Source organism: Schistocerca piceifrons, chromosome 5 (assembly GCF_021461385.2).
Source record: "Schistocerca piceifrons isolate TAMUIC-IGC-003096 chromosome 5, iqSchPice1.1, whole genome shotgun sequence".
NCBI classification, from domain to species: domain Eukaryota; kingdom Metazoa; phylum Arthropoda; class Insecta; order Orthoptera; family Acrididae; genus Schistocerca; species Schistocerca piceifrons.
In genome coordinates this window covers 481,400,484-481,424,726 of record NC_060142.1, presented here as the reverse complement: position 1 = coordinate 481,424,726, position 24,243 = coordinate 481,400,484, and the positions used below count along the sequence as shown (strand labels likewise).

Here is a 24,243-nt window from a genome sequence, read left to right as displayed (position 1 = left end):
TGTCGCTGTGTACCATGTGACCGCTCAAAGAAAAATTTAAACTGATTTTTACATACTACACTGTCTAGTCACATTAATGTGACCAGCTGTCAAAAGTCTGAATGAAAACCTTTTTTGCAGTGCAGACAGCTGCAAGACATGCAGGAAGAGAGTCAATGATGTTTTGGTAGGTACTGACAGGGACGTGGAGCCAGTTGCAATAGGTTTGTTGGTTAAGGATCTATTGCGCGTACAATCTCATCGAGGTGGTCCAACAGATTATCGACTGGGTTTAAATCCAGAGAGTTCGGTGGCCAGCAGAGTATAGTGAACTTATCCTGGCGCTCTCTGAACAACACAAACACTGCGAGCTGTATGACACGTTGCATTGTCCTGCTGGTAGATGCCATTATGCTGAAGGGAAAAACAAAATGCACATACGAAAATCCAGGATGGAATGATGACAACATTATGAAAATGGTAGGCTGCTAGTCAACATGCCCGCACACACACACACACACACACACACACAAACACACACACACACAAACACACACACACACACAAACACACACACACATATACATATATATATATATATATATATATATATATATATATATATATATATATATATATATATATATATGGCAGGTCGAAAGACACACAAACACAAACATACACACAAAATTCAAGCTTTTGCAACAAACTGTTGCCTCATCAGGAAAGAGGGAAGGAGAGGGAAAGACGAAAGGAAGTGGGTTTTAAGGGTGAGGGTAAGGAGTCATTCCAATTCCGGGAGCGGAAAGACTTACCTTAGGGGGAAAAAAGGACAGGTATACACTCGCACACACACACATATCCATCCACACATACAGACACAAGCAGACATATTTAAAGACAAAGAGTTTGGGCAGAGATGTCAGTCGAGGCAGAAGTGTAGAGGCAAAGAAGTTGTTGAAAGACAGGTGAGGTATGAGTGGCGGCAACTTGAAATTAGCGGAGATTGAGGTCTGGGGGATAACGAGAAGAGATGATATACTGAAGGGTAAGTTCCCATCTCCGGAGTTCGGATAGGTTGGTGTTGGTGGGAAGTATCCAGATAACCCGGACGGTGTAACACTGTGCCAAGATGTGCTGGCTGTGCACCAAGGCATGTTTAGCCACAGGGTGATCCTCATTACCAACAAACACTGTCTGCCTCTGTCCATTCATGCGAATGGACAGTTTGTTGCTGGTCATTCCCACATAGAATGCATCACAGTGTAGGCAGGTCAGTTGGTAAATCACGTGGGTGCTTTCACACGTGGCTCTGCCTTTGATCGTGTACACCTTCCGGGTTACAGGACTGGAGTAGGTGGTGGTGGGAGGGTGCATGGGACAGGTTTTGCATCGGGGGCGGTTACAAGGATAGGAGCCAGAGGGTACGGAAGGTGGTTTGGGGATTTCATAGGAATGAACTAACAGGTTACGAAGGTTAGGTGGACGGCGGAAAGACACTCTTGGCGGAGTGGGGAGGATTTCATGAAGGATGGATCTCATTTCAGGGCAGGATTTGAGGAAGTCGTATCCCTGCTGGAGAGCCACATTCAGAATCTGGTCCAGTCCCGGAAAGTATCCTGTCACAAGTGGGGCACTTTTGTGGTTCTTCTGTGGGGGATTCTGGGTTTGAGGGGATGAGGAAGTGGCTCTGGTTATTTGCTTCTGTACCAGGTCGGGAGGGTAGTTGCGGGATGCGAAAGCTGTTGTCAGGTTGTTGGTGTAATGATTCAGGGATTCCGGACTGGAGCAGATTCGTTTGCCACGAAGACCTAGGCTGTAGGGAAGGGACCGTTTGATGTGGAATGGGTGGCAGCTGTCATAATGGAGGTACTGTTGCTTGTTGGTGGGATTGATGTGGACGGACGTGTGAAGTTGGCCATTGGACAGGTGGAGGTCAACGTCAAGGAAAGTGGCATGGGATTTGGAGTAGGACCAGGTGAATCTGATGGAACCAAAGGAGTTGAGGTTGGAGAGGTAACCCCATTCCTGATGTCCAGGCGGAGCTTCAAGGAATCCTCAGAACCTTAGGCCCCCTACAAAACCTTTCACCTGACTCCATCAACCTCCTGACCCCACCGACACCCCGCACCCCTACCTTCTACCTAAAATTCACAAACCCAATCATCCCGGCCGCCCCATTGTAGCTGGTTACCAAGCCCCCACAGAACATATCTCTGCCTACGTAGATCAACACCTTCAACCCATTACGTGCAGTCTCCCATCCTTCATCAAAGACACCAACCACTTTCTCGAACGCCTGGAATCCTTACCCAATCCGTTACCCCCAGAAACCATCCTTGTAACCATTGATGCCACTTCCTTATACACAAATATCCCGCACGTCCAGGGCCTCGCTGCGATGGAGCACTTCCTTTCACGCCGATCACCTGTCACCCTACCTAAAACCTCTTTCCTCATCACCTTAGCCAGCATCATCCTCACCCACAACTTCTTCACATTTGAAGGCCAGACATACCAACAATTAAAGGGAACAGCCATGGGTACCAGGATGGCCCCTTCGTACGCCAACCTATTCATGGGTCGCTTAGAGGAAGCCTTCTTGGTTACCCAGGCCCGCCAACCCAAAGTTTGGTACAGATTTATTGATGACATCTTTATGATCTGGACTCACAGTGAACAAGAACTCCAGAATTTCCTCTCCAACCTCAACTCCTTTGGTTCCATCAGATTCACCTGGACCTACTCCAAATCCCATGCCACTTTCCTTGATGTTGACCTCCACCTGTCCAATGGCCAGCTTCACACGTCCGTCCACAACAAACCCACCAACAAGCAACAGTACCTCCATTACGACAGCTGCCACCCATTCCACATCAAACGGTCCCTTCCCTACAGCCTAGGTCTTCGTGGCAAACGAATCTGCTCCAGTCCGGAATCCCTGAAGCATTACACCAACAACCTGACAACAGCTTTCGCATCCCGCAACTACCCTCCCGACCTGGTACAGAAGCAAATAACCAGAGCCACTTCCTCATCCTCTCAAACCCAGAACCTCCCACAGAAGAACCACAGAAGTGCCCCACTAGTGACAGGATACTTTCCGGGACTGGATCAGATTCTGAATGTGGCTCTCCAGCAGGGATACGACTTCCTCAAATCCTGCCCTGAAATGAGATCCATCCTTCATGAAATCCTCCCCACTCCACCAAGAGTGTCTTTCCGCCGTCCACCTAACCTTCGTAACCTCTTAGTTCATCCCTATGAAATCCCCAAACCACCTTCCCTACCCTCTGGCTCCTACCCTCGTAACTGCCCCCAGTGTAAAACCTGTCCCATGCACCCTCCCACCACCACCTACTCCAGTCCTGTAACCCGGAAGGTGTACACGACCAAAGGCAGAGCCACGTGTAAAAGCACCCATGTGATTTACCAACTGACCTGCCTACACTGTGACGCATTCTATGTGGGAATGACCAGCAACAAACTGTCCATTCGCAAGAATGGACACAGGCAGACAGTGTTTGTTGGTAATGAGGATCACTCTGTGGCTAAACATGCCTTGGTGCATGGCCAGCACATCTTGGCACAGTGTTACACCGTCCGGGTTATCTGGATACTTCCGACTAACACCAACCTATCCGAACTCCGGAGATGGGAACTTGCTCTTCAATATATCCTCTCTTCCCGTTACCCACCAGGCCTCAATCTCAGCTAATTTCAAGTTGCCGCCACTCATACCTCACCTGTCATTCAACAACATCTTTGCCTCTGCACTTCCGCCTCGACTGACATCTCTGCCCAAACTCTTTGTCTTTAAATATGTCTGCTTGTGTCTGTATATGTGTGGATGGGTATGTGTGTGTGTGCGCGAGTGTATACCCGTTCTTTTTCCCCCCTAAGGTAAGTCTTTCCGCTCCCGGGATTGGAATGACTCCTTACCCTCTCCCTTAAAACCCACATCCTTTTGTCTTTCCCTCTCCTTCCCTCTTTCCTGACGAGGCAACAGTTTGTTGCGAAAGCTTGAATTTTGTGTGTGTGTGTGTGTGTGTGTGTGTGTGTGTGTTTATATATATATCATTGTCTCTGGCCACCGAGGCCAGACTGTGAGCAACTGTGCATGATAGGAGAAGCAATCTGTGTGGTGGGGGCAAGGAGAAGGCTGGGGCACAGGGAGCGGGGGGAGATAGCAGAATAGCAGTGGGAACCGTAAAGAGCTACTTGTGGGAGCATGCACAGACATGGTGGGGAGAGGGGAGGGCAGCTAGGTCTAATCAGGAGGTTAGATGGACGGCAAGGAGGGGGAGTGGAAATGGAGAGAAGTAGAAAGACTGTGGGACACCAATGCATCCACTTATGGCTTCTATAATGATGAAATCACATAGGGAATGCCAAGAAAACGTTCCCCAGACCATAATATTGTTCCCTCCTACAGCCTGGACCCTTCCAAAGATTGTTACAGGGTATTTGCCTTCAAACGTATCAGTTCACACGCCAACATCCTTCCGTTCAACGGAGCATGAAGTGAGAGTCATCTGAAAAGCCCACGTCGCCACTCAGTGAACACCCAGCTATGGTATTGGTGTGCAATTTCCGACCTTTGTCGACAATTAACAGCAGTCAGCATAGTGCATGAAAAAGGTGCCTGCCATGGAGGCCCATACACATCAACGTTCGCTGAATGGTCGTTATTAACACACTGTTGGATCATCTGGGTAGCCAGTTGTTCAAAGTTGCATGACTATTCACCCATACACACCACTGCAACCACCATTTAGCTGTGTCATCTATGGTCCATGGCGCACCACAGTGCCTCGGATAGTGAAATTTTTCCATGCACAGTATACTTTTACTATGGTGGCATGCAAACAGTTCACAAACTTAGCCATTTCAAAAATGCATCCACCCTTGGCCTAAGGGCAATGATCATATCCTTTTGGATGTCAAATAAATAGCTCTGTCTCCTCATTACGGTAACAACTGCACTGTTTGCTGTATCCATCTGACACACTTTGTATACCCTCCACTGCTAAGAGCTGCCAAACAGTCTGTGAGTGGTTATTGTACGTTGATGTTGAATATAGGCGATGGTCACATCAGTGTGACTGGACCATGTATTTGGAGAACATTAAGTTTATTTTGATTACCAAATTATCCTCTGTTTCTTGGGCATGTAGGAATGAAATACAAATTTTGTGGAATCGAAATACTCCCCTCTACTTTTGTACGAATCCTCTGTAACTGTCCGCTTTTAAATTTCTTGGTTTTATAAATTTCTTAATCACCCTTATTTTGCAAACTGTGAGGTTTTTCTGTAGTTCCGAATATCTGCTGCAATATTTTCAAATGTGCCCCGCTCCTTAACACTATTTTGAAATCCACTTTTCATGTCCCACAACACAGGAAAAGCATTCCATTTCCTGAATAAATAACTTCTTTTTTTCATTGGTTCACATGTACAATTCACTTTTCAACATTGACATTTTTGTACAGAACACACAAAACTTCTGGAAGTTTGAGGAAAGCTTGTAGCAAGCTTCAAGAAACTTTTTACAGTAACTTGCAGAAGGGGTTTCATATCAAGGAACTTGCACAAACATTTCCTACACATGGCTTGCGGTAGTTGACTTTCTAGTGAACACATGCCTTTAGGAATTATTTTCTTCAAATGCTCAAAGAATAAACATGCCTTCAACTTATAAATGAGCACATGTTATGACTACTGCAATTAACTCTGTTAAATACGAACAGAGTGGAGATAAATACCTGGACACCATATGCTTCTTTTCATAAGAACAAAGTTTTCGTCATTTTTGAAAGAAATAGGTATCATGGTTCACACTATTTCTTTGAAAGAAATGAATAATTGTTAATTAAATGTCAAGAACTTTTTCATTAATACAGATAATTACTACGTCCTGTCCTGCAGACACAGCAACACTTCATTAAACAGGTAAAAAAAAAGTTACTCCAAATTAGTTTGGGCTTTTTGATGGAAGATATGGTAAACTTCAATGGATGGAGAGCACAAGTACCTGCCATAATGGTTTTGAATAAAAGAACACGTATGTGACACTGTAGACGAAGTACTTTGTGTGACCATACTTTTTCACATACAAATATTAAGGAACAAATAATCTATGTCTCTCTGTAAGAGAAATAGAATGACTTACTTTATTCTCATCAACTACCACAGATAGCTGACAGGCTCGTGGGCTGAACACATGAGTAGGTTCAGGAAAATTAGGCAGAACTTCGCCTGGAGCAGCAGCCAATATTATAGCTCTGGAAAATAACATAATAAAATATATGAAAATGTGCTTCTGAGCCATACTGCTGTCTGCATGTTTTTACTATTGGTCTGCAGTAAAAATCTGAAATGCCTGTATCCAGCTCAGTTCGACATTCAGTGCTTAATTTTCATAGCTTCCACATCGAATATATGTGGTATTTCATTATTAAAACTTCACTGCTCAAAGTACACAAAGAAAAGAAGGAAAATGAATGGCCCACTAAACATGAACAACATCGTAATTAAAAAAAAAATTGTAAGAAAATTAGGCTTATGTACTTTGGCTTTCTTGATTTAAGCAGTATATATCAGGTAAAACAGCATTTTGTGTATTTTGTAGCACAACTGCTTATTTTATCACACAATTGCTTACTTTATCTTCGGAAAAAAAAGGCACTATTTCAATTTTCTGTGCTCTCAAGAGGATCCTACTGTTGAAACACGCTGGTTTTTCTGCGGTACTTATTGCAGAGAAAGAAAACTTACTTTGAGTAAATACAATAAATCAGGTCAAATTACAGTGTTCATTGCAATATGAAAAATTTACCACTACTCCTGTTGCAATTATATAAACATGTACACTCAGCATTACATTCTCAGCCATAATTCAATGGATTTTGCCACACACACTTACAAATCCACTGTTAATTTGGTAGTTGCCAACACAAATTCAATTTTTCAGCTGAGCTATACATGTCAAGTAAGTTTACCTTTTGGAGCTTTTGATTGGCCGAAGTTCATCATACAAGACAGAGAAAACTGAAATGTTAGTTGGTGGCATATTTATTTAGGGAATGTCTCTCAGCTTCTTTAATGCTTTGATAAATCCACAGCAACAGGATGTTATAACTTTTTCTTCACCTAAGAACAGCAGGTGAAATTTATAGTCAGACTACTCAGTTGCTTTAGAATTACCGTCTAAGCAACCCTTACCCTAGTGAACTAAAAACCTTGAAATCTGGTTCCATCTTCCAAACAAGTTTGGCACTGGCAATGACTGAAAGCCAATCATCTGGGTGAAGTGCATCAAAGGATATTTTGCTCCTCTCCGGAAGCACAAGAGCCTTATCATATGGTAGAAAATTGCCCACCAGACTTGTCTCCTGATGTACATATAGATCCGTAGTCTGCAAACCACCGTAAGTTACATGGCAGAGGGTACATCCCATGGTACCAGTTATTAGGGTTTATTCCTGTGCCATTTAAGTATAGAGCATGGGAATAAGGATTGTTTGAATGCCTCTGTGCATACAGTAATTATTCTGATTATCCTCACAATCCCTGTGTGACATGTAGGAGGTTGTAGTATATCCCTAGAGAAATCAGTTAAACCGAGTTCTTGAAACTTTGTTAATAGACTTTCTCAGGATAGTTTATGCCTGTCTCAAGGGCCTGCCATTTCAGTTCCCTCGGTATCTCTGTGACACTCTCCCATGGATTAAACAAACCTGTGACCATTTGTGTTGCCCACCCCTGTTAGTCCTATCTGGTATGGGTCCCATGAGTGATTTGTAAGCAATCTCCTTCATAGACTGGTTGCACCGAAGTCTACCACATGCTTTAGTCATGATTGAACCTATGTGATCATTCCATTTCATGTTCCTACAGAGTTTTACACCCAGGTATTTGTTTGAGTTGGCCGATTCCAACAGTGACTCATTGATATTACAGTTATAGATAGATATATATTTTTCATTTTGATGATGATTTGGGTTGAGGGGGCACTCGACATCATGGTCATCAGTGCCCTGACGAAAAGTCAGCATGCAGATCTCATGGGTGGGGACAAAGGCTGTCCCCCCCACATGCAGAACAGTTTATAATGTATTAACGTCTGCCACCCTTCCCCAACAGTTTAGGGATGAGGCCTGATAGTTCCAAAAATTTCAACACTCTTGTAACACTGGTATCGGTATCTGTGAGGATGGTGGACAGATCTCCAGCGAGACTGAGGGCTGCCCTAATCGCACCAGTACACAGAACACACAGAGCCAATATGCTGAAATGAAAGCAGCACACCACAAACTCCACAGAGTGGAGGAGGAAGCCATGTGTGAAAGGGCTATGCCCAACATGCAGTCTGGTAAGCAAAACCTCCTTTCAGTGGCAAGGCTTACATGAAGTCTGCCACGCCTCTGTGGTCAATTTGAGCAACTGCAGTTTGTTGTCTGTTGCCTGTCAACCATTCAGTCCCCCACTGATGCATGATGCATCTGTCAGAAAATGAGATGATGGCGTGCAACGGGAGGGGACACTGATGGACAGCACTAGCCCAACATGCTTCTTTGGCAGCTTTATCAGCCATGTCATTACCCTGTATCCCAACGTGGCCAGGTAACCAGCAAAAAATCACCTCCTTGCCACGACACTGGAGCAGCTGTAAGGAGTCATAGATGAGCTGGATCAGCAGATCTACCAGATACATTTGGTGAAGGGCCTGCAGTACACTAAGAGAGTCAGAACAGTCAAGAAACCTTGTTCGGTGATGTCTGTAAACCCGCTCCAGTGCCATCAGAATGCCGTATAACTCTGCATCGAGCAGCTGTAAGGAGTCATAGATGAGCTGGATCAGCAGATCTACCAGATACATTTGGTGAAGGGCCTGCAGTACACTAAGAGAGTCAGAACAGTCAAGAAACCTTGTTCGGTGATGTCTGTAAACCCGCTCCAGTGCCATCAGAATGCCGTATAACTCTGCATCATAATTTGTAAGTTGTTCTGGAAGACACACTTTAAAAATGCTATCAGGGAAAACAGCAGAACAACTGAGAGCATTCTCCTGTTGTGATCCAGCTGTATAAATAACGATAAAATTGTGGTACATACTTAAAATAGATGAAAACAAAGTTGTAAAAACAAAATCTGGAGTACAAGTTTTCTTGCACTGTGTCAAGCTTAAAATCACTTTGGGCCTCTGAGGATGCCAAGGTGGCAGTGTGTTCCATCCCTGGGTGTGTATTTTGATGCCCGAGAGATCCACATCCTTGAGACAGTCTGCAGCACATTTACCACTCGTTTGGGGTCGATTACTGAACAGTCATTCAAAGGTGGGTTGGACCACTGAACTAAATGCAAGTGAGGTGATGCAAGCCAAAAGCATACTTCGCCCAATCCAGAGTGGTAGTTCGCCAGCCTCTGCACAAAGACTTGGAATTGGGCTGGACCGAAGGGCTCCAGTAATTATACGAATGCTCTCATGGAGGACAGCATCTAACATCCTGAGGTAGGAAGGATGGGCTAATCCGTAGACCACGTTGCCATAATCTAAGCGTGATTGAACAAATGTCACATAAAACTGCAAGAGGCAGGACCTGTCAGTTCACCATGTTTTTCTGCCAAGGAATTTCAAAATATTCAATAACTGGAAGCCCTTTGTTCACAGATCTTTCAGGTTTGGGAGTTAAGTTAATTTCGAGTCAAATAATAAACCCAAGAAGCGCACAGTATCTTGAAAACGTGAAACATTGTCCCCCATTGTGAGCACTAGTTGGTTCAAGCTCGAATGAGCACAGTTATAATTAAATGGACACATGTAATCTTCTCTGGTGAGAACCGAAAACCAGTTGTCTGGGCTCAAGTTTCCAGCCTCCTAATGGACAGCTGTAGCTGCCTCGTCGTCATTGTAAGATTAGAGGAACAGTAGAAGATTGCAAAGTCATCTACAAACAAAGAGCATTTGACAGGGCTCCTGACTGTAGAGGAAATGCCACTGATAGCAATGGCAAAATGTGACAATGAGGTCACTGCCCTGGGGTACACCATTCTCCTGAGTAAAGCAATCAGACATGGCATCGCCAATGCGATAACAAAAACTCCGGTCCTCAAGAAAGGATTGGATCAGAAGCGGCAAGCGTCTACATAGTCCCCATTCATGAAGTTGGCGAAGGATGTTGTACCTCCAAGTAGTGTCATATGCTTTTTTGAGGTCAAAAAACACACAAACTAAATGGTTTCCGTGTAAGAAGAATTCTTGTATCGCCATCGCCAGTAGAATTAAGTTGTCAAGAGTGGATCAGTAGCGGCTGAAACCACACTGGGAGCAGCTCAGGTGACTTCGGGACTATAGAAGCCAGACAAGGCGGCAGTTGACCATGCGTTCAAGAGTCTTACCCATACAACTGGTAAGGGCAACACTCCAATAATTGTTAGGGGCGCTATGGTCCTTACCTGGTTTCCAGAATGGAATTAATATTGCCTCCTTCCAAGTCATGGGGTACTGTCCATCAAACCAGATCTGATTGAAACAAGAGAGGAGCTGACCTTTCGCTTCAGGGCACAGATGACGAAGCATGGCGTAGTGGATCTCATCAGGTCCTGGAGCAGTCTCTCTGGCTGCAGATAAAGCTGATTCCAGTTCCCACATGGAGAATGGAAGGTTTTAGACTTCCTCATTATGCGAGAAGAAATTTAGCTTCCTCATCTATGCAGTCTGACGGAATACCTGAACAGCAGGAGCTTGTCTGGATGACTTAGTAATAGTAAAGAAATGTTCAGCTAAAACGTTAGCCATGTCTTCTGGCATGTCCACCAAGACCCCATTATTTGACAAGGCTGTAAGGGGATGTGGACTACCCTTGCCTGAAATCCGTCTTATTGATTCCCAAACGTGCGCAGCGGAAGTGGACCTATTCATGGAAGTGGTGAATTCCCTCCAGGATGCCCTCTTCTGTTCTTTGATCACTCGCCTTGCATGTGCTCTCGCAGACCTGAAGGCATGAAGATTGTCTGTAGTTGGACACAGTTTGAAGGTCCGCAGAGCTGTCCGTCTGGCACTAATTGCCAATCGACAAGGCACATGCAGTTGTCTGAGGTGATAACTAGACCTGGGGATGGACTCTGCGGCAGCCCTTTGGATTTCGTGAGTGATATGGGCCACCACCCCCTGTGCACAATCCTTTCATTCAAAAAATAGCCCGTCGACTGTACTGCAACCAATTTGCCCTTTGTATCACACACCTGCGTGTGTCTCCTGCTGGTCACTGTCCTAGGTGGCAGATGAATCCACACTGGGAAGTGGTCACTAGAATGTAAATCTGAAGCCACTTCCCACTGAACTGAGTCTGCAATAGCTGGGGAACAAAAACAAAGATCAATAGCTGAAAAAGACCTGTAGCTGCGGAAAAGTGAGTCATCTGACTTGCGTTCAGAAAGCAGATCTTCTCAGAATGGACGAGTCGCTCAATCATCCGACCCCTGGAGCAAGTGGTAGCCAATCCCGACAGCACATTGTGGGCATTGAAGTGCCACCACGAGGAGGAATGGGTGTGGGAGTGCCTGGAAGGATTCTGCTTGTGTGCCTGCATCCAAAGCATCATTAGGGGGAAGGTACAAAAAACACACTGTGATATTAAAGGGTGCGAGAACTTTCGCAAAAATTGGTTGCATGGTCATGGTAAGAGGGACAGGAGAGGAGTCCTCTGTCATCAAGGGAAATAGCCACTCCACCTTTAGCCCTATCCCCAGTAGTATCGTCCTTCCTGTACGCACGGTAGCCCCATAATGCAGGTATGTCGGTGACTTTTAAGATGTGTTTCTCGTAAGCAGATACAGAAAGGTTTCTCCCAGACCAGTAGCTGCAGTTCTTTCAAATGGGAGTAATAGCCATTCAAATTCCACTGAAGTCCCTGTGGAAGCTATTAGTTAGCGATGATTCTTTTCTTTCTCCCTCGGAGGCGGTGATTTACATGGGAGGTCAGGGGGAGTGGTAGCCAGTTTCTTGCTCTCCAGTTCCTCCAATTGGAAGTCCATATCCTAAAGAGCATAGTCCCCATCAGAAAGAGAGAGAGCTCGGCATTCCAAAGGTTTATCTACCACCTTCTTGGACTTAGAACTACTTTTTGAAGGACGTTTTTCTTTACTGACATGAGGAAGTGGTTGCCTGGGTTGTGGGGACGGCTTAGTTGGCTTCTGATGTTGGGTAGTGGTATGTGGCTTATGTGGTAAGCCTATTGCTGACGGCTTCTGAATGACAGCAGTTGCAAGAGGAGCGTTTGCCCCACAGGTACATCAACAAGTGCAAATGCTCGTACTTTAATCTGTGGTCTGAGTTTGCCTGGAGACATCACACTTCGATTGGTGTCTTAAGGGCTGATGCAAAAACCAGGTGTAGCATAGCTTTGAAAGCTTTTTTAGCTTCAACATAGGGTATGCGTCTTTTACTTTCAACTCCTAAATTTTCCTTTCCTCGTTGTTAATTCCACACTTTCTGCTCCACACTGGGTGATCCCCAGAGCAGTGTACACATTTTGGAGAACTGTACACAAACTCCCAGACTCTTGACAATTGCCACACATAGCCTTCTCATTACATCCCCTAGTGGTATGGCCAAATCTTTGATATTTGTAGCATCGCATTGGGTTAGGAACAAATGGGCGAGCCCGACGGATATAGCCTGCAAGGATGTGTTCAGGTAATTCTGGAGAACTAAAACATTAGAACAAATGTCGCCGATTTTTACAATTTGCCATTGATTGTCCTCATATAATTCTGCACTTCCATGATGCCCACACTTTTCCATTCTTCACGTAACTCCGCAGGGTCCACCTCCATTATATCGGAGCAGCTAAACATGTACTTACTAAAGTTAAGGGAGTTATGCACCTCTGCCTTGACTGGGTAGCCTTACATCTCAGAAGCTCAGATATTTGATTGGAATTATCAGTTTCAACTAAAAGTGTCCCATTACGAAGTCTGACACTTTTCAGAGACCCAGCAATATCTTCCAATGCCTTGTGAATACAGAAAGGGGATATCTTCTCAAAGGCTCCCCCAGATTGCTTGATTATAATAGAAGTGTTATGGAACACTAATGTCCTGTTACTATGATTCTGAGACTTTTTTTCGGGAGGACTGACCAACCACACTCTTTAAGGAGTGGGTCTAGGTACTACCTGACGTTACACCCGTCCTGTCAGGAGTAGTAGTTTGATAAGACAAATCCACAGGGATCCCAAGAGATGCTAGGGAAACAACTGTCGACTCAGGCAGAGGCCTGCATGCCTGAGCAAGGCTTATACAACCGGGAGGCAGCAGGTGTCCCAGAGATTGCCCACGAAAGACTGTTTTACCTCAACAGCCATTCACCTCAGCAGCACATTACACACACGAAACATACAACATTTCACCGCTGCACCGCACAGTGGTCGCTGCAGTATGACCAGAGCTAATGGTGACAGAGGACTAGCTCAGGAACCCTGGGGTTGCCAAGCCTGTACTTCATTTTGTGAAGTGCACACTTTTGCATTTATGATCATTTAAAGCAAGTTGCCAAGCTTTGCACCACTTTGAAATCGTATGAAGCTTTGATATTAATGCAGTTTCTTTCAGATAGCACTTCATTACACACAACTGCATCATCTGCAAAAAACCTGATGTTACTATTAATATTGTCTGCAAGGTCATTAATATATAACATGAACAGCAAGGGTCCCAACACACTTCCCTTGAGTACACCTGAAGTTACTTCTACATCTGACAATGACTCCCCATCCAAGATAACATGCAGTGTACTCACTACCAAAAAGTCCTCAATCCAATAAAATTTCACTTGATACCCCATATGATTGTATGCTTGATGTTAAGCGTAGGTGTGGTACTGAGTCAAATGCTTTCCGGAAATCAAGAAATACTGCTTATACCTGGTTGCCTTGATCCAAAATATGTCACGTGAGATAAGTGTGAGACAGGTTTCACATGATCGATGTTTTCGAAAACTATGCTGGTTGGCATTGAGGTCATTCTGTTTGAGATACCACAGTATGTTTGAGCTGAGAATTTGTTCTAAGATTCTACAACAAACCTATATCAACGATATTGGACGGTAGTTTTGTGAATCACTTCTACTAACTTTCTTGTATATGTGTGTGACCTGTGCCTTTTTCCAAGAACTGGGCAATGTTTTTTGATTAAGGGATCTACAACAGATTATAGTGAGAAGAAGGGCTAACTCAGCTGCAAATTCAGTACAGATTCTGACAGGTCTGCAGCTTTGTTCAATTTTCACGATTTCAGTTGTTTTTCAACACCACTGTTACTAATACTTATTTCATTCCTCTTTTCAGTGGTACGAGAATTAAATTGGGGCAATTCTCCTGGATTTTCCTATGTAAAGGAACATTTGAAAACAAAGTTAAGCATTTCAGCTTTTGCTTTGCTCCCCTCAATTTCAGTTCCTATCTCATTCTCTAGGGACTGGACACTAACTTAAGTGCCACTAACACTCTTCACATTCGACCAGAATTTCTTTGGGTTCTGTGACAGATCTGTTGACAATATTCTGCTATGGTTGTCACTGAAGGCATCACGAATCGCTCTCTTGACAGACAAACAGGTTTCATTCAGCATCTCTCTATCTATAGCCATATGCTTTGTTTTACATCTATTAAGTACACAGCAATCTCTGTTTTTTCAGAACTTCCTTTTCAGTGACTGTATACCATGGAAGTTCCCTCCCATTATGAACTGTTCTGAGTGCATAATCTAACCAGTGCATGGGCAACTATTTTTTTAAACCTGAGCCAGAGTTCCTCTACATGCTCCTGTTGTTGTTGTCTTCAGTCCTGAGACTGGTTTGATGCAGCTCTCCATGCTACTCTATCCTGTGCAAGCTTCTTCAGCTCCCACTACCTACTGCAGCCTACATCCTTCTGAATCTGCTTAGTGTATTCATCTCTTGGTCTCCCTCTACGATTTTTACCCTCCACGCTGCCCTCCAGTACCAAATTGGTGATCCCTTGATGCCTCAGAACATGTCCTACTAACCGTTCCCTTCTTCTAGTCAAGTTGTGCCACAAACTCCTCTTCTCCCCAATTCTATTCAATACCTCCTCATTAGTTATGTGATCTACCCATCTTATCTTCAGCATTTTTCTGTAGCACCACATTTCGAAAGCTTCTATTCTCTTCTTGTCTAAACTATTTATCGTCCATGTTTCACTTCCATACATGGCTACACTCCATACAAACACTTTCAGAAAAGACTTCCCGACAGTTAAATCTGTACTCGATGTTAAAAATTTCTCTTCTTCAGAAATGTTTTTCTTGCCATTGCCAGTCTACATTTTATATCCTCTCTATTTTGGCCATCATCAGTTAATTTGCTGCCCCAGTAGCAAAACTCGCCTACTACTTTAAGTAAATCATTTTATATCATTTCCTATTCTATCACCTGCTGTAATTCAAACACATTCCATTACTCTTGTTTTGCTTTTGTTGATGTTCAGCTTATATTCTCCTTTCAAGACACTGTCCATTCCATTCAACTGCTCTTCCAAGTCCTTTGCTGACTCTGGCAGAATCACAGTGTCATTGGCAAACCTCAAAGATTTATTTCTTCTCCAGGGAACTTACCTCCTACTCCAAATTTTTCTTTTGTGTTCTTTACTGCTTGCTCAATGTACAAACTGAAAAACATTGGGGATAGACTACGAAACTGTCTCACTCCCTTCTCAATCAATGCTTCACTTTCATGCCCCTTCGACTAAATAGCCTTTCACTCCCTATGTTTTACCCCTGCTACTCTCAGAACTTCAAAGGAGAGTATTCCAGTCAACATTGTCAAAAGTCTGCAAATTCTATAAATGTATGTTTGTCTTTCCTTTCTTTTTCTATGAAAATCGCAGAGTAAATATTGTCTTGCATGTCCCTGCATTTCTCCGGAATCCAAACTGATCTTCCCCAAGGTCAGCTTCTACCAGTTTATCCGTATTGCAGACAGGCACAAAGACACTTGCATGAAGCTTTCGGCCACCTGCTTCATCAGTAAAACACACACACACACACACACACACACACACACACACACAGAAGCAAGCACACCTCAATGCATACTGCCACCAACTTGGGCCAGAGATACTGGAGTTGGTGGTCATGTGTGCGTTAGGTGTGTATGTGTGTGTTTTACTGATAAAGGCTGTGGCCGAAAGCTTTATGCAAGTGTCTCTTATTGGGCCTGCCTGCAACTTGACATGTCATCTTTACAATAAGTAGCAATCTGTCTTTTCCTAATGTTGTTGATATTCCTACCTGCAGTTTCCATTGTTTGATAGTTCAGTAATTTTCACATCAGTCAGCACCTGCTTTCTTTGGAATTGGAATTATTATATTCTTCTTGAAGTCAGAGGGCCTTTCACTTGTCTCATACACCCTGCTCACCAGATGGAAGAGTTTCACAATGGCTAGTTGGAAGTACACACAGGTCTACAAGAAGGGTAGTAGAAGTGATCCACGAAACTACTGTCCAATAACCCTGGCACTGATTTGTTGTAGACTCTTCGAACATATTCTGAGCTCAACCATAACATGGTATCTTGAATAGAATGACCCCCTTAATGCCAACCAGAGTGGATTCCTGAAACATTGATCATATGAAACCCAACTAGCACTTTTCTCACATGACATACTGAAAGTTTTGGATCAAGGCAATCAGGTAGATGTAGTATTTCTTGATTTCCGAAAAGCATTCCACTCAGTAACACATCTACACTTAATGTCGAAAGTTCAATCATATTGGATATCAACCAAAATTTGTGACTGGAGTGCGGACTTTTTGGCAGGGAAGGCACAACACGTTATCTTGGCTGTAGAACCCTCATCAGATGTAGAAGTAACTTTGGTGTACTCCAGGGAAGAGTGTTGGAACCCTTGCTGTTCATTTGTATATTAAAGATATCGCATACAATTTTAATAGTAAAATAAGGCTTTTTGCAGATGATGCAGTTATCTATAATGAAGTATTAGCTGAAAGAAACAGCATAAATATGAAGTCAGATCTTGATAAAATTTCAAATTGATGCAAAGATTGGCAGCTTGCTTTAAAAGTTCATAAATATAATATTGTGCACAATATCAAAGCGTCACTATCAGAATCAACCAATTCATACAAATACTTGGGTGTAACACACTGTAGGGATATGAAATGGAATGATCACATAAGCTCAGTTGCGGGTAAAGCAGGTGGTAGACATCAGTTTATTGGCAGAATACTGGGGAAATGCAATCAGTCTACGAAGGAGATTGCTTACAAATCACTAATGCAACACATCCTAGAATATTGCTCAAATGTGTAAAACCCTTACCAAATAGGACTAACGGGGGATATTGAGTGTATACAGAGAGCGGCAGCACAAATGGTCACATGTTGGTTTAATATATGGGAGAATTTCACAGAGATACTGAAGGAACTGATGACTTGTTAAGAGAGACGTAAACTATCACGAGAAAGATTATTAATAAAGTTTCAAGAAATGGATTAAGATGGTGACTCTGGAAATATACTACAATCCCATACATATTGCTCACATGGGAATTGTGAGAATAAGTTTACAATAATTACTGCACGTACAGAGGCATTCAAACAAAAATTTTTTCCTGTGCTCCATACATGAATGGAACGGGGAAAAGGGGGGGGGGGGGGGGGGGGGGGCTAACAACTGGTACTATGAGACGTAGCCTCTGCCAAGCATCTCACGGTTGTTTGCAGTGTACAGATGTATATTAGATGTAGATGTAAAAACTATGCCCTGTAATGAGGAATTTCTGGTCTGCAGCATTGAAATACAGAAGAATTATTCAACTCCGCTGAAGTCACAATATTACCTATAGTTCTGCTTTTTTCAGTATCAGCAGCAAACCTTTTGTATAGTTCTTAAGCCCTTGCATGGTGAATTGCACTCTTCATTTCAGCTTTTTCAAATCCTTTGGCAAAATCTGCACTGATAATTTGCCAAAAAAAGTTTGTTGCAATATGCACATGCATCCAACCTTGGCACACCAAATTTTAATTTAATACCATTTCTGAAAATATCTCTGAATGGAATGTAGTCTAATTAAGTCGGGTGATGCTGAGGGAATTAGATTAGGAAATGAGGCACTTAAAGTAGTAAAGGAGTTTTGCTATTTGGGGAGCAAAATAACTGATGATGGTCGAAGTAGAGAGGATATAAAATGTAGACTGGCAATGGCAAGGAAAGCGTTTCTGAAGAAGAGAAATTTGTTAACATCCAGTATTGATTTAAGTGTCAGGAAGTCATTTCTGAATGTATTCGTATGGAGTGTAGCCATGTATGGAAGTGAAACATGGACGATAAGTAGTTTGGACAAGAAGAGAATAGAAGCTTTCGAAATGTGGTGCTACAGAAGAATGCTGAAGATTAGATGGGTAGATCACGTAACTAATGAGGAAGTACTGAATAGGATTGGGGAGAAGAGAAGTTTGTGGCACAACTTGACCAGAAGAAGGGATCGGTTGGTAGGACATGTTCTGAGGCATCAAGGGATCACTAATTTAGTATTGGAGGGCAGCGTGGAGGGTAAAAATCATAGAGGGAGACCAAGAGATGAATACACAAAGCAGATTCAGAAGGATGTAGGTTGCGGTAGGTACTGGGAGATGAAAAGGCTTGCACAGGATAGAGTATCATGGAGAGCTGCATCAAACCAGTCTCAGGACTGAAGACCACAACAACAACAACATATTTTCATTGTTATTACATTCAGGGTACTTCTCCTGGGAAAAAGGACACACATCTTGCGTACACTCAAATATGAATTTAAATAGCAACTAACTCTTTAATACCTAGACTACTGACTTTGGTGTTTCGGAAAGGACTTGCTATGTTTCTTCACTATTGCTAAGTCTTGTCATGACCTGGGATTCTGCGTGGGCTTATGGAATGCGTTCCCTTTTTATCTTCATGAAGTGAGTGCTTTTTAATTTGCCGAAGAAATTTCCACTCTGCGAGGTGAAAATACATAAAACTTTACTTTTGTGTCTTTTGACGAATGTATATCTTACATATTTCTAAATGCAAATGATACCCAAGTTAACAATTGCCATGAGACAAGCTTTCTTCTGTTGTTCCTCAATTCATGCTTGGCAATTCCCATAAGCCATTTCAATGCAGCAGAAAGTCAGAAATTGTCTCCTTGTCATATTAAAGAGTGTAAAATCTCCAAAAGAACAGCACCTTATTATTTACTGATAAACCTCTGTATGGAAACTGACATTGACAAAATGAAAATTTTTAATATCAACCACAAAGTCCATCATATACTTACATTGGAATGAAAATCATATGAAAAAAATCTGAATTGCTTTCCAACATTCCATTTTTGACTAAGGATTACACTATTATATTAGAACTATACAAATATTTAACACACAATTTTCTGGCTACATGAATTACGAGAAACTTTCTTCATTATGAATGCTAGTTATAACACAGTTCCGGTCACCCCACCAGGTGATTATTTTCCAGGAACATGATCAACTTGCCTCAATTGTATGGAGATACACTCTCTCTCAGTGCCTTGCGTTTATTGTCCTTCCACTCGCATATTAATCCTTTCACTCGAATATTAACTTTTCGTTTCCTTCATTTATTGAAGTATTTTGCACTGTGTTCATTACCAAAACAAGTGGTACCAAAAATAATGTGAGGCAGAAACAATTTTAACCAGCTGATGCAGGACATCACATGTAACGTTATTCCAATTATTAACTGATTTTTGGCAAAAATGTTTGTTACAATGTTCGAGGAAATTAATCAGTTGATGAAATTTCATTCCATGAATAATTAGTAATGAAAATCACAATCCTTACTGAAGTACATAGTAACGGAGCTGACGGATCCATAATCTTTGGTAATTATAAATATCACACTGGATTTCTAATTTTTGTAAGATTCTTATATATGGTTCATCAGCAAAATATTGGCAAAGTTTATTTCAAATTTTCACTGCAGATGACTTCAGCAGTCATTTTTATTGTCGAATTAATGAGACTGCAGAGTGTAATTACAATTTCCTCATGTGCATGCTAGTATTATGGAATGCTTTCAGGAGTGTATTTAAGTTCACGTTTTTATGTATCAAGGTTGTGGATTTTGGCAAGCCAAGTACCCGAGTTTCGTTCAAGTAATTATGCACTGATTTCTATTTATTCTGTGTCCAAATCTACCGGGTTAGAACTGTATTACATACTTAAAGTTGTAGTGATCTAAATCCTTGACTCATTTAACTTCAAGTTCCCAAGTCCTTATTATTTCTTTTGAAATGGTCAAATATTCTATTCAAAAAACTTCAATAATAATAATAATAATAATAATAACAGCAGTATAATGGATTTCTACCAGTACCCACAATACCAGCTGAGGAAGTAGTTACGTTAAACTAATCAATGTATATTTCGTGACTTATCTAACGCATTACGCACATTCAAGTACAATTTTTTGTGTGCTTGTCAACACATATAGCACATTTGGTGTTTCCTGGATGATCACTGTACTTTTAAATGACACTGTACATCCTTAGTTAATGTGTGGCAGGTCTATAACTTTGGCTCTGCTTGTCAACGTTTTAGAAAGATTGTGGATATTTTGTAAAGCAATTCATTATGATTCAATCTTTGTTTAATTTTTGGTATTTGTGTGCAGACACTATGCTGACACACATTACTTCTTTACTTGATCATATTTATTGATGTTGTAGCTGTTTCAGTGTGTATGTAAATTTTTTTCTACGGTCTGGCAAGAGTAATTTCCAACTGGCTAATGTGTGTGCCACAGCACATCTTTCTTCATTTTACTCTTCGTCCACACATTGGTGCCAGTGTCTAAATAGTGCAGAAGATCTTGAGCACTTCCTTGAACACATGAACAGTTCGCACCCAAACATCCAGTTCACTGTTGGGACACAGAAAGAAGGGGGCTGGCATTCCTAGATGTTTTGGTACAATAAAAGTCGGAAGGATCTCTCTGCCACTTTGCGTACTGCGAGACGACGCATACTGATTTATATCCTAGTTCCCATAGTTCCCATCATCCAAATTCAGAAGAGCGCAGTTTTAAATACATTGGTACATCCAGCCAAGAACGTAGCAGTTTTAAATACATTGGTAAACAGAGCAAAAACTGTTTCTGACGAGAAACACTTGGATTCCGTAATAAATCATCTAAAGCATGTGTTCTGGAAGAATGGTTATGGTTCGTGCGATATGGTCAGTGTTCTCCACAAAAGGAAACATTAAAATGTTAAACACTCCCACGATGAGCTACCAATTGTATTCCTTCCCTTCTGTGGCACTACATCCAGCAAAATAGGCAGAATCCTGGGAAGACAAGGCGGAAGACCAATTTTCTGACCTCTTAAGAAGATCAAGATGCTACGAACAGTTAAGGGCAGTCTTGGCCTCGGGATCCCTGTGATTTATAATATCCCTTGTGAGTGTGGAAGCAATTACATTGGTCACCTCCACCCGCACTGTTGCTGACCACTGTGCAGAACATCAACAGCATACTTAACACCAAGAACGGAAGAAATTTGCAGTTGCCAAGTACAGCCTGACAAACACACACAAAATATTGTTTGATGGAACGAAAGTTTTATCCCTTCCTCCTACAAACTGGGATTCTGTAATTAAAGAGACTATAGAAACAAGGATGTGCAAGAATAACTTCAACTGTGTCAGTTGATATAATCTTAGCGTTACATGGAAGTGAGCTCCTAATGCGAAGAAGAGGCAGAGATATTCATTGCAATGTGTATGCTACTATGGGAGTCATGGTGTCACCGGTGCAGACACTGACATTATCTGCTACAGCATTACATAATTACTAGGGATCGGATTATATGCATCATAAAAACCTTAATATATGTATGCAAATATGCATGAAAAATGCTTAAAAATGCATGAGAAATGAAAAGTGTCTAAATATGCAAGATCAAATAATTAAAAAAACATGGTAGCTACTGTGTGCATTATATCTCAAAGTTGAACCTGTGCGCATCAATCATGAGGAAGAGCACCATCCATGTGAAAACTTGGTACATTTAGAATGCTGATATCATTTTCTGAATACTTTCTGATAGAGATAAGGAATGGGAGCCTTCTGGGATTATTTTCTAAACATTTGCAAATTGGGGACGCACACCATGTTTCAAGAATTGTTCCTTCTTTGTTATTGTCGGTAACAAGTGGATGCGATGCAAGTGAGTCGCAGTGAAACAATAAATACGTACAGGACCAACTTTGAGATATATCGCACGCTGAGAGGCATGCTCAAAATATTTTACATTAAAAAAAATATTATTTTTTTCAACAGCATTAACTCTTAATTATTAATTTAATATTGCACCAAAGCTTCATTTACAATTTATTTTACATTTTTCTACTATTGTAAACATAAACGACCAAGTACTGTTCCAAATGTTCGATAGTAAGATTGCATCTTCGATCACTCAAAACCTTTCTATAAGCAGAAAAGGACCATTCTATATCAAATGAGGTAACTGGGCTGTATTTTAATTTTGGTGCTATGTTGGCACTAATTGTTTCTGGTAAAAGTTTACCCATCCCGTTAATAAAACTATCAATTTGGCACAAAGGTTCAAATCCTGGGTTATTGTTTAAAAAGGTTTTCAAACTTTTAAGTTTGCTTGGGAATACCTCTGGCAATGAGGAGTTCAGTAGAAGAATTTTATTCATTAACTGAACAGATTCATTCAATGCCAAACCTCGAGTTTCAAGCTTTTTAATACTTGCAGTTATATGGGAAAAATATGTGCTAATTACACCAATGTCTTGTTTTAATACCAGAATCATTTAAAGCTTCCTTGCACTGGCAAATATGCCAATGCCTTTGCACTATCAAAATCATTTACAACCCCTCTAATGGCCTTGAAATGTTCATTGGAAAACAACACAGCTACAACACGGGTACCCCAACGTGTTATCACTAGTTCGGGAGGTAAAGGCACATTTGTTGGTTCTTCTTTGTAGGTCTTGATGCGAGGAGGAGCCTTTAGAAAAACTTTCTTTGTGGATGAAGTCAGTTTATTTACATTCACAAACATGGAACGTACTTCTTCAGCAAGGCGATGTACTCCATGAGCACAGCACATCACCCCATGGATCAAATTGGGATAAAATACTCTGAGGGATTTTCCTGCTTTGATCATATATGGAGCAGAATCTGAAATAAACACAAAAACCTTTTCCTCTGCAGAAGATTTTGGAAATATTTTTCTAATATCCTTATTCACAAATCTGGCAATCGTAGAATGATTTACTTTTTCAAGTTCTTTCCAGGCCCCTAAATAGGAAGAAGAAGGCTCTTCTTTTAAAGCATCAACAATTAAATTTGCAATGTAATGACCACAAATGTCTGGAGTTTCGTCTGAAGTCCAGATGGTTCTGTCCTCGAGTTCATTGCATATTTACTCCAGAACATTTACGTAAATTGATGGTATGTAATTTTTACCCAATGTTGATTCATCTGATATATTTTGATTTAAGCAATATTTGCACAGGAGGCCTTTGAGGATACAGTTTGTAAGTTTGGGATAAGGAATATTGCTTGCAATGAATGCTTCACATATATCCGTATTAAACCGACTTTTTTGGTTACCTTTGGACAAATGTCTGCTACTGCAACTTGCTGTTGTCAGAAGTTGTTTTCGTGGTCTTTTCTTCTGCATTCCTGCGATAATAGAAAGCTAAACCGAAACAATGGACGTGCGACTAAAAGCTTGCGTAGTTTAATTCAATTGTTGTCGACGCGTACAGTATGACAACAGAGGGGATTAACCAGGGGTACAGGCACAAGAGCACTGACTCTGTCTGCCTGTTCCTGTTCCGTAATTATTTCGCTAGGCAGTGGCCTCTCAGTTAGCGACTGCATGCGGTTCTAGGTCCCAGTCAATCTGTGAGATATCAAAGTAGATCGACCTACAGACCGCCTGCCAAAATTTTTAAAATATTGTAAACATAGCGCAAAAGTATGCATCGTCAAAAGTCTTTAGTTAAAATATGCAATAACTGGTGGAAAGGAGCCAAATACACAAATTCATATGCCACATTCAAACGCATGTAACCCGGTCTCTAATAATTACCAACCAATCAAAAGCCACCTATGGACTATACAGGGTGGAGAAAAATTAAGTCATGAAATTTAAACTCTGGATAGCTGATGCCA

General features: G+C 41.8%; 1 protein-coding gene across 3 annotated transcripts in view; it reads right to left on the bottom strand.

Moving 5' to 3' along the window:
- LOC124797996 (DNA (cytosine-5)-methyltransferase 1-like) overlaps positions 1-24,243 on the bottom strand; it is a 245,355-nt gene that overhangs the window by 36,480 nt on the left and 184,632 nt on the right. For all 3 annotated transcript variants that reach the window (XM_047261181.1, XM_047261182.1, XM_047261183.1), the window contains one exon: positions 6,153-6,264. In XM_047261181.1, the coding sequence (XP_047117137.1) occupies positions 6,153-6,264 (112 nt within the window). The remainder of the gene's footprint in view (positions 1-6,152; positions 6,265-24,243) is intronic.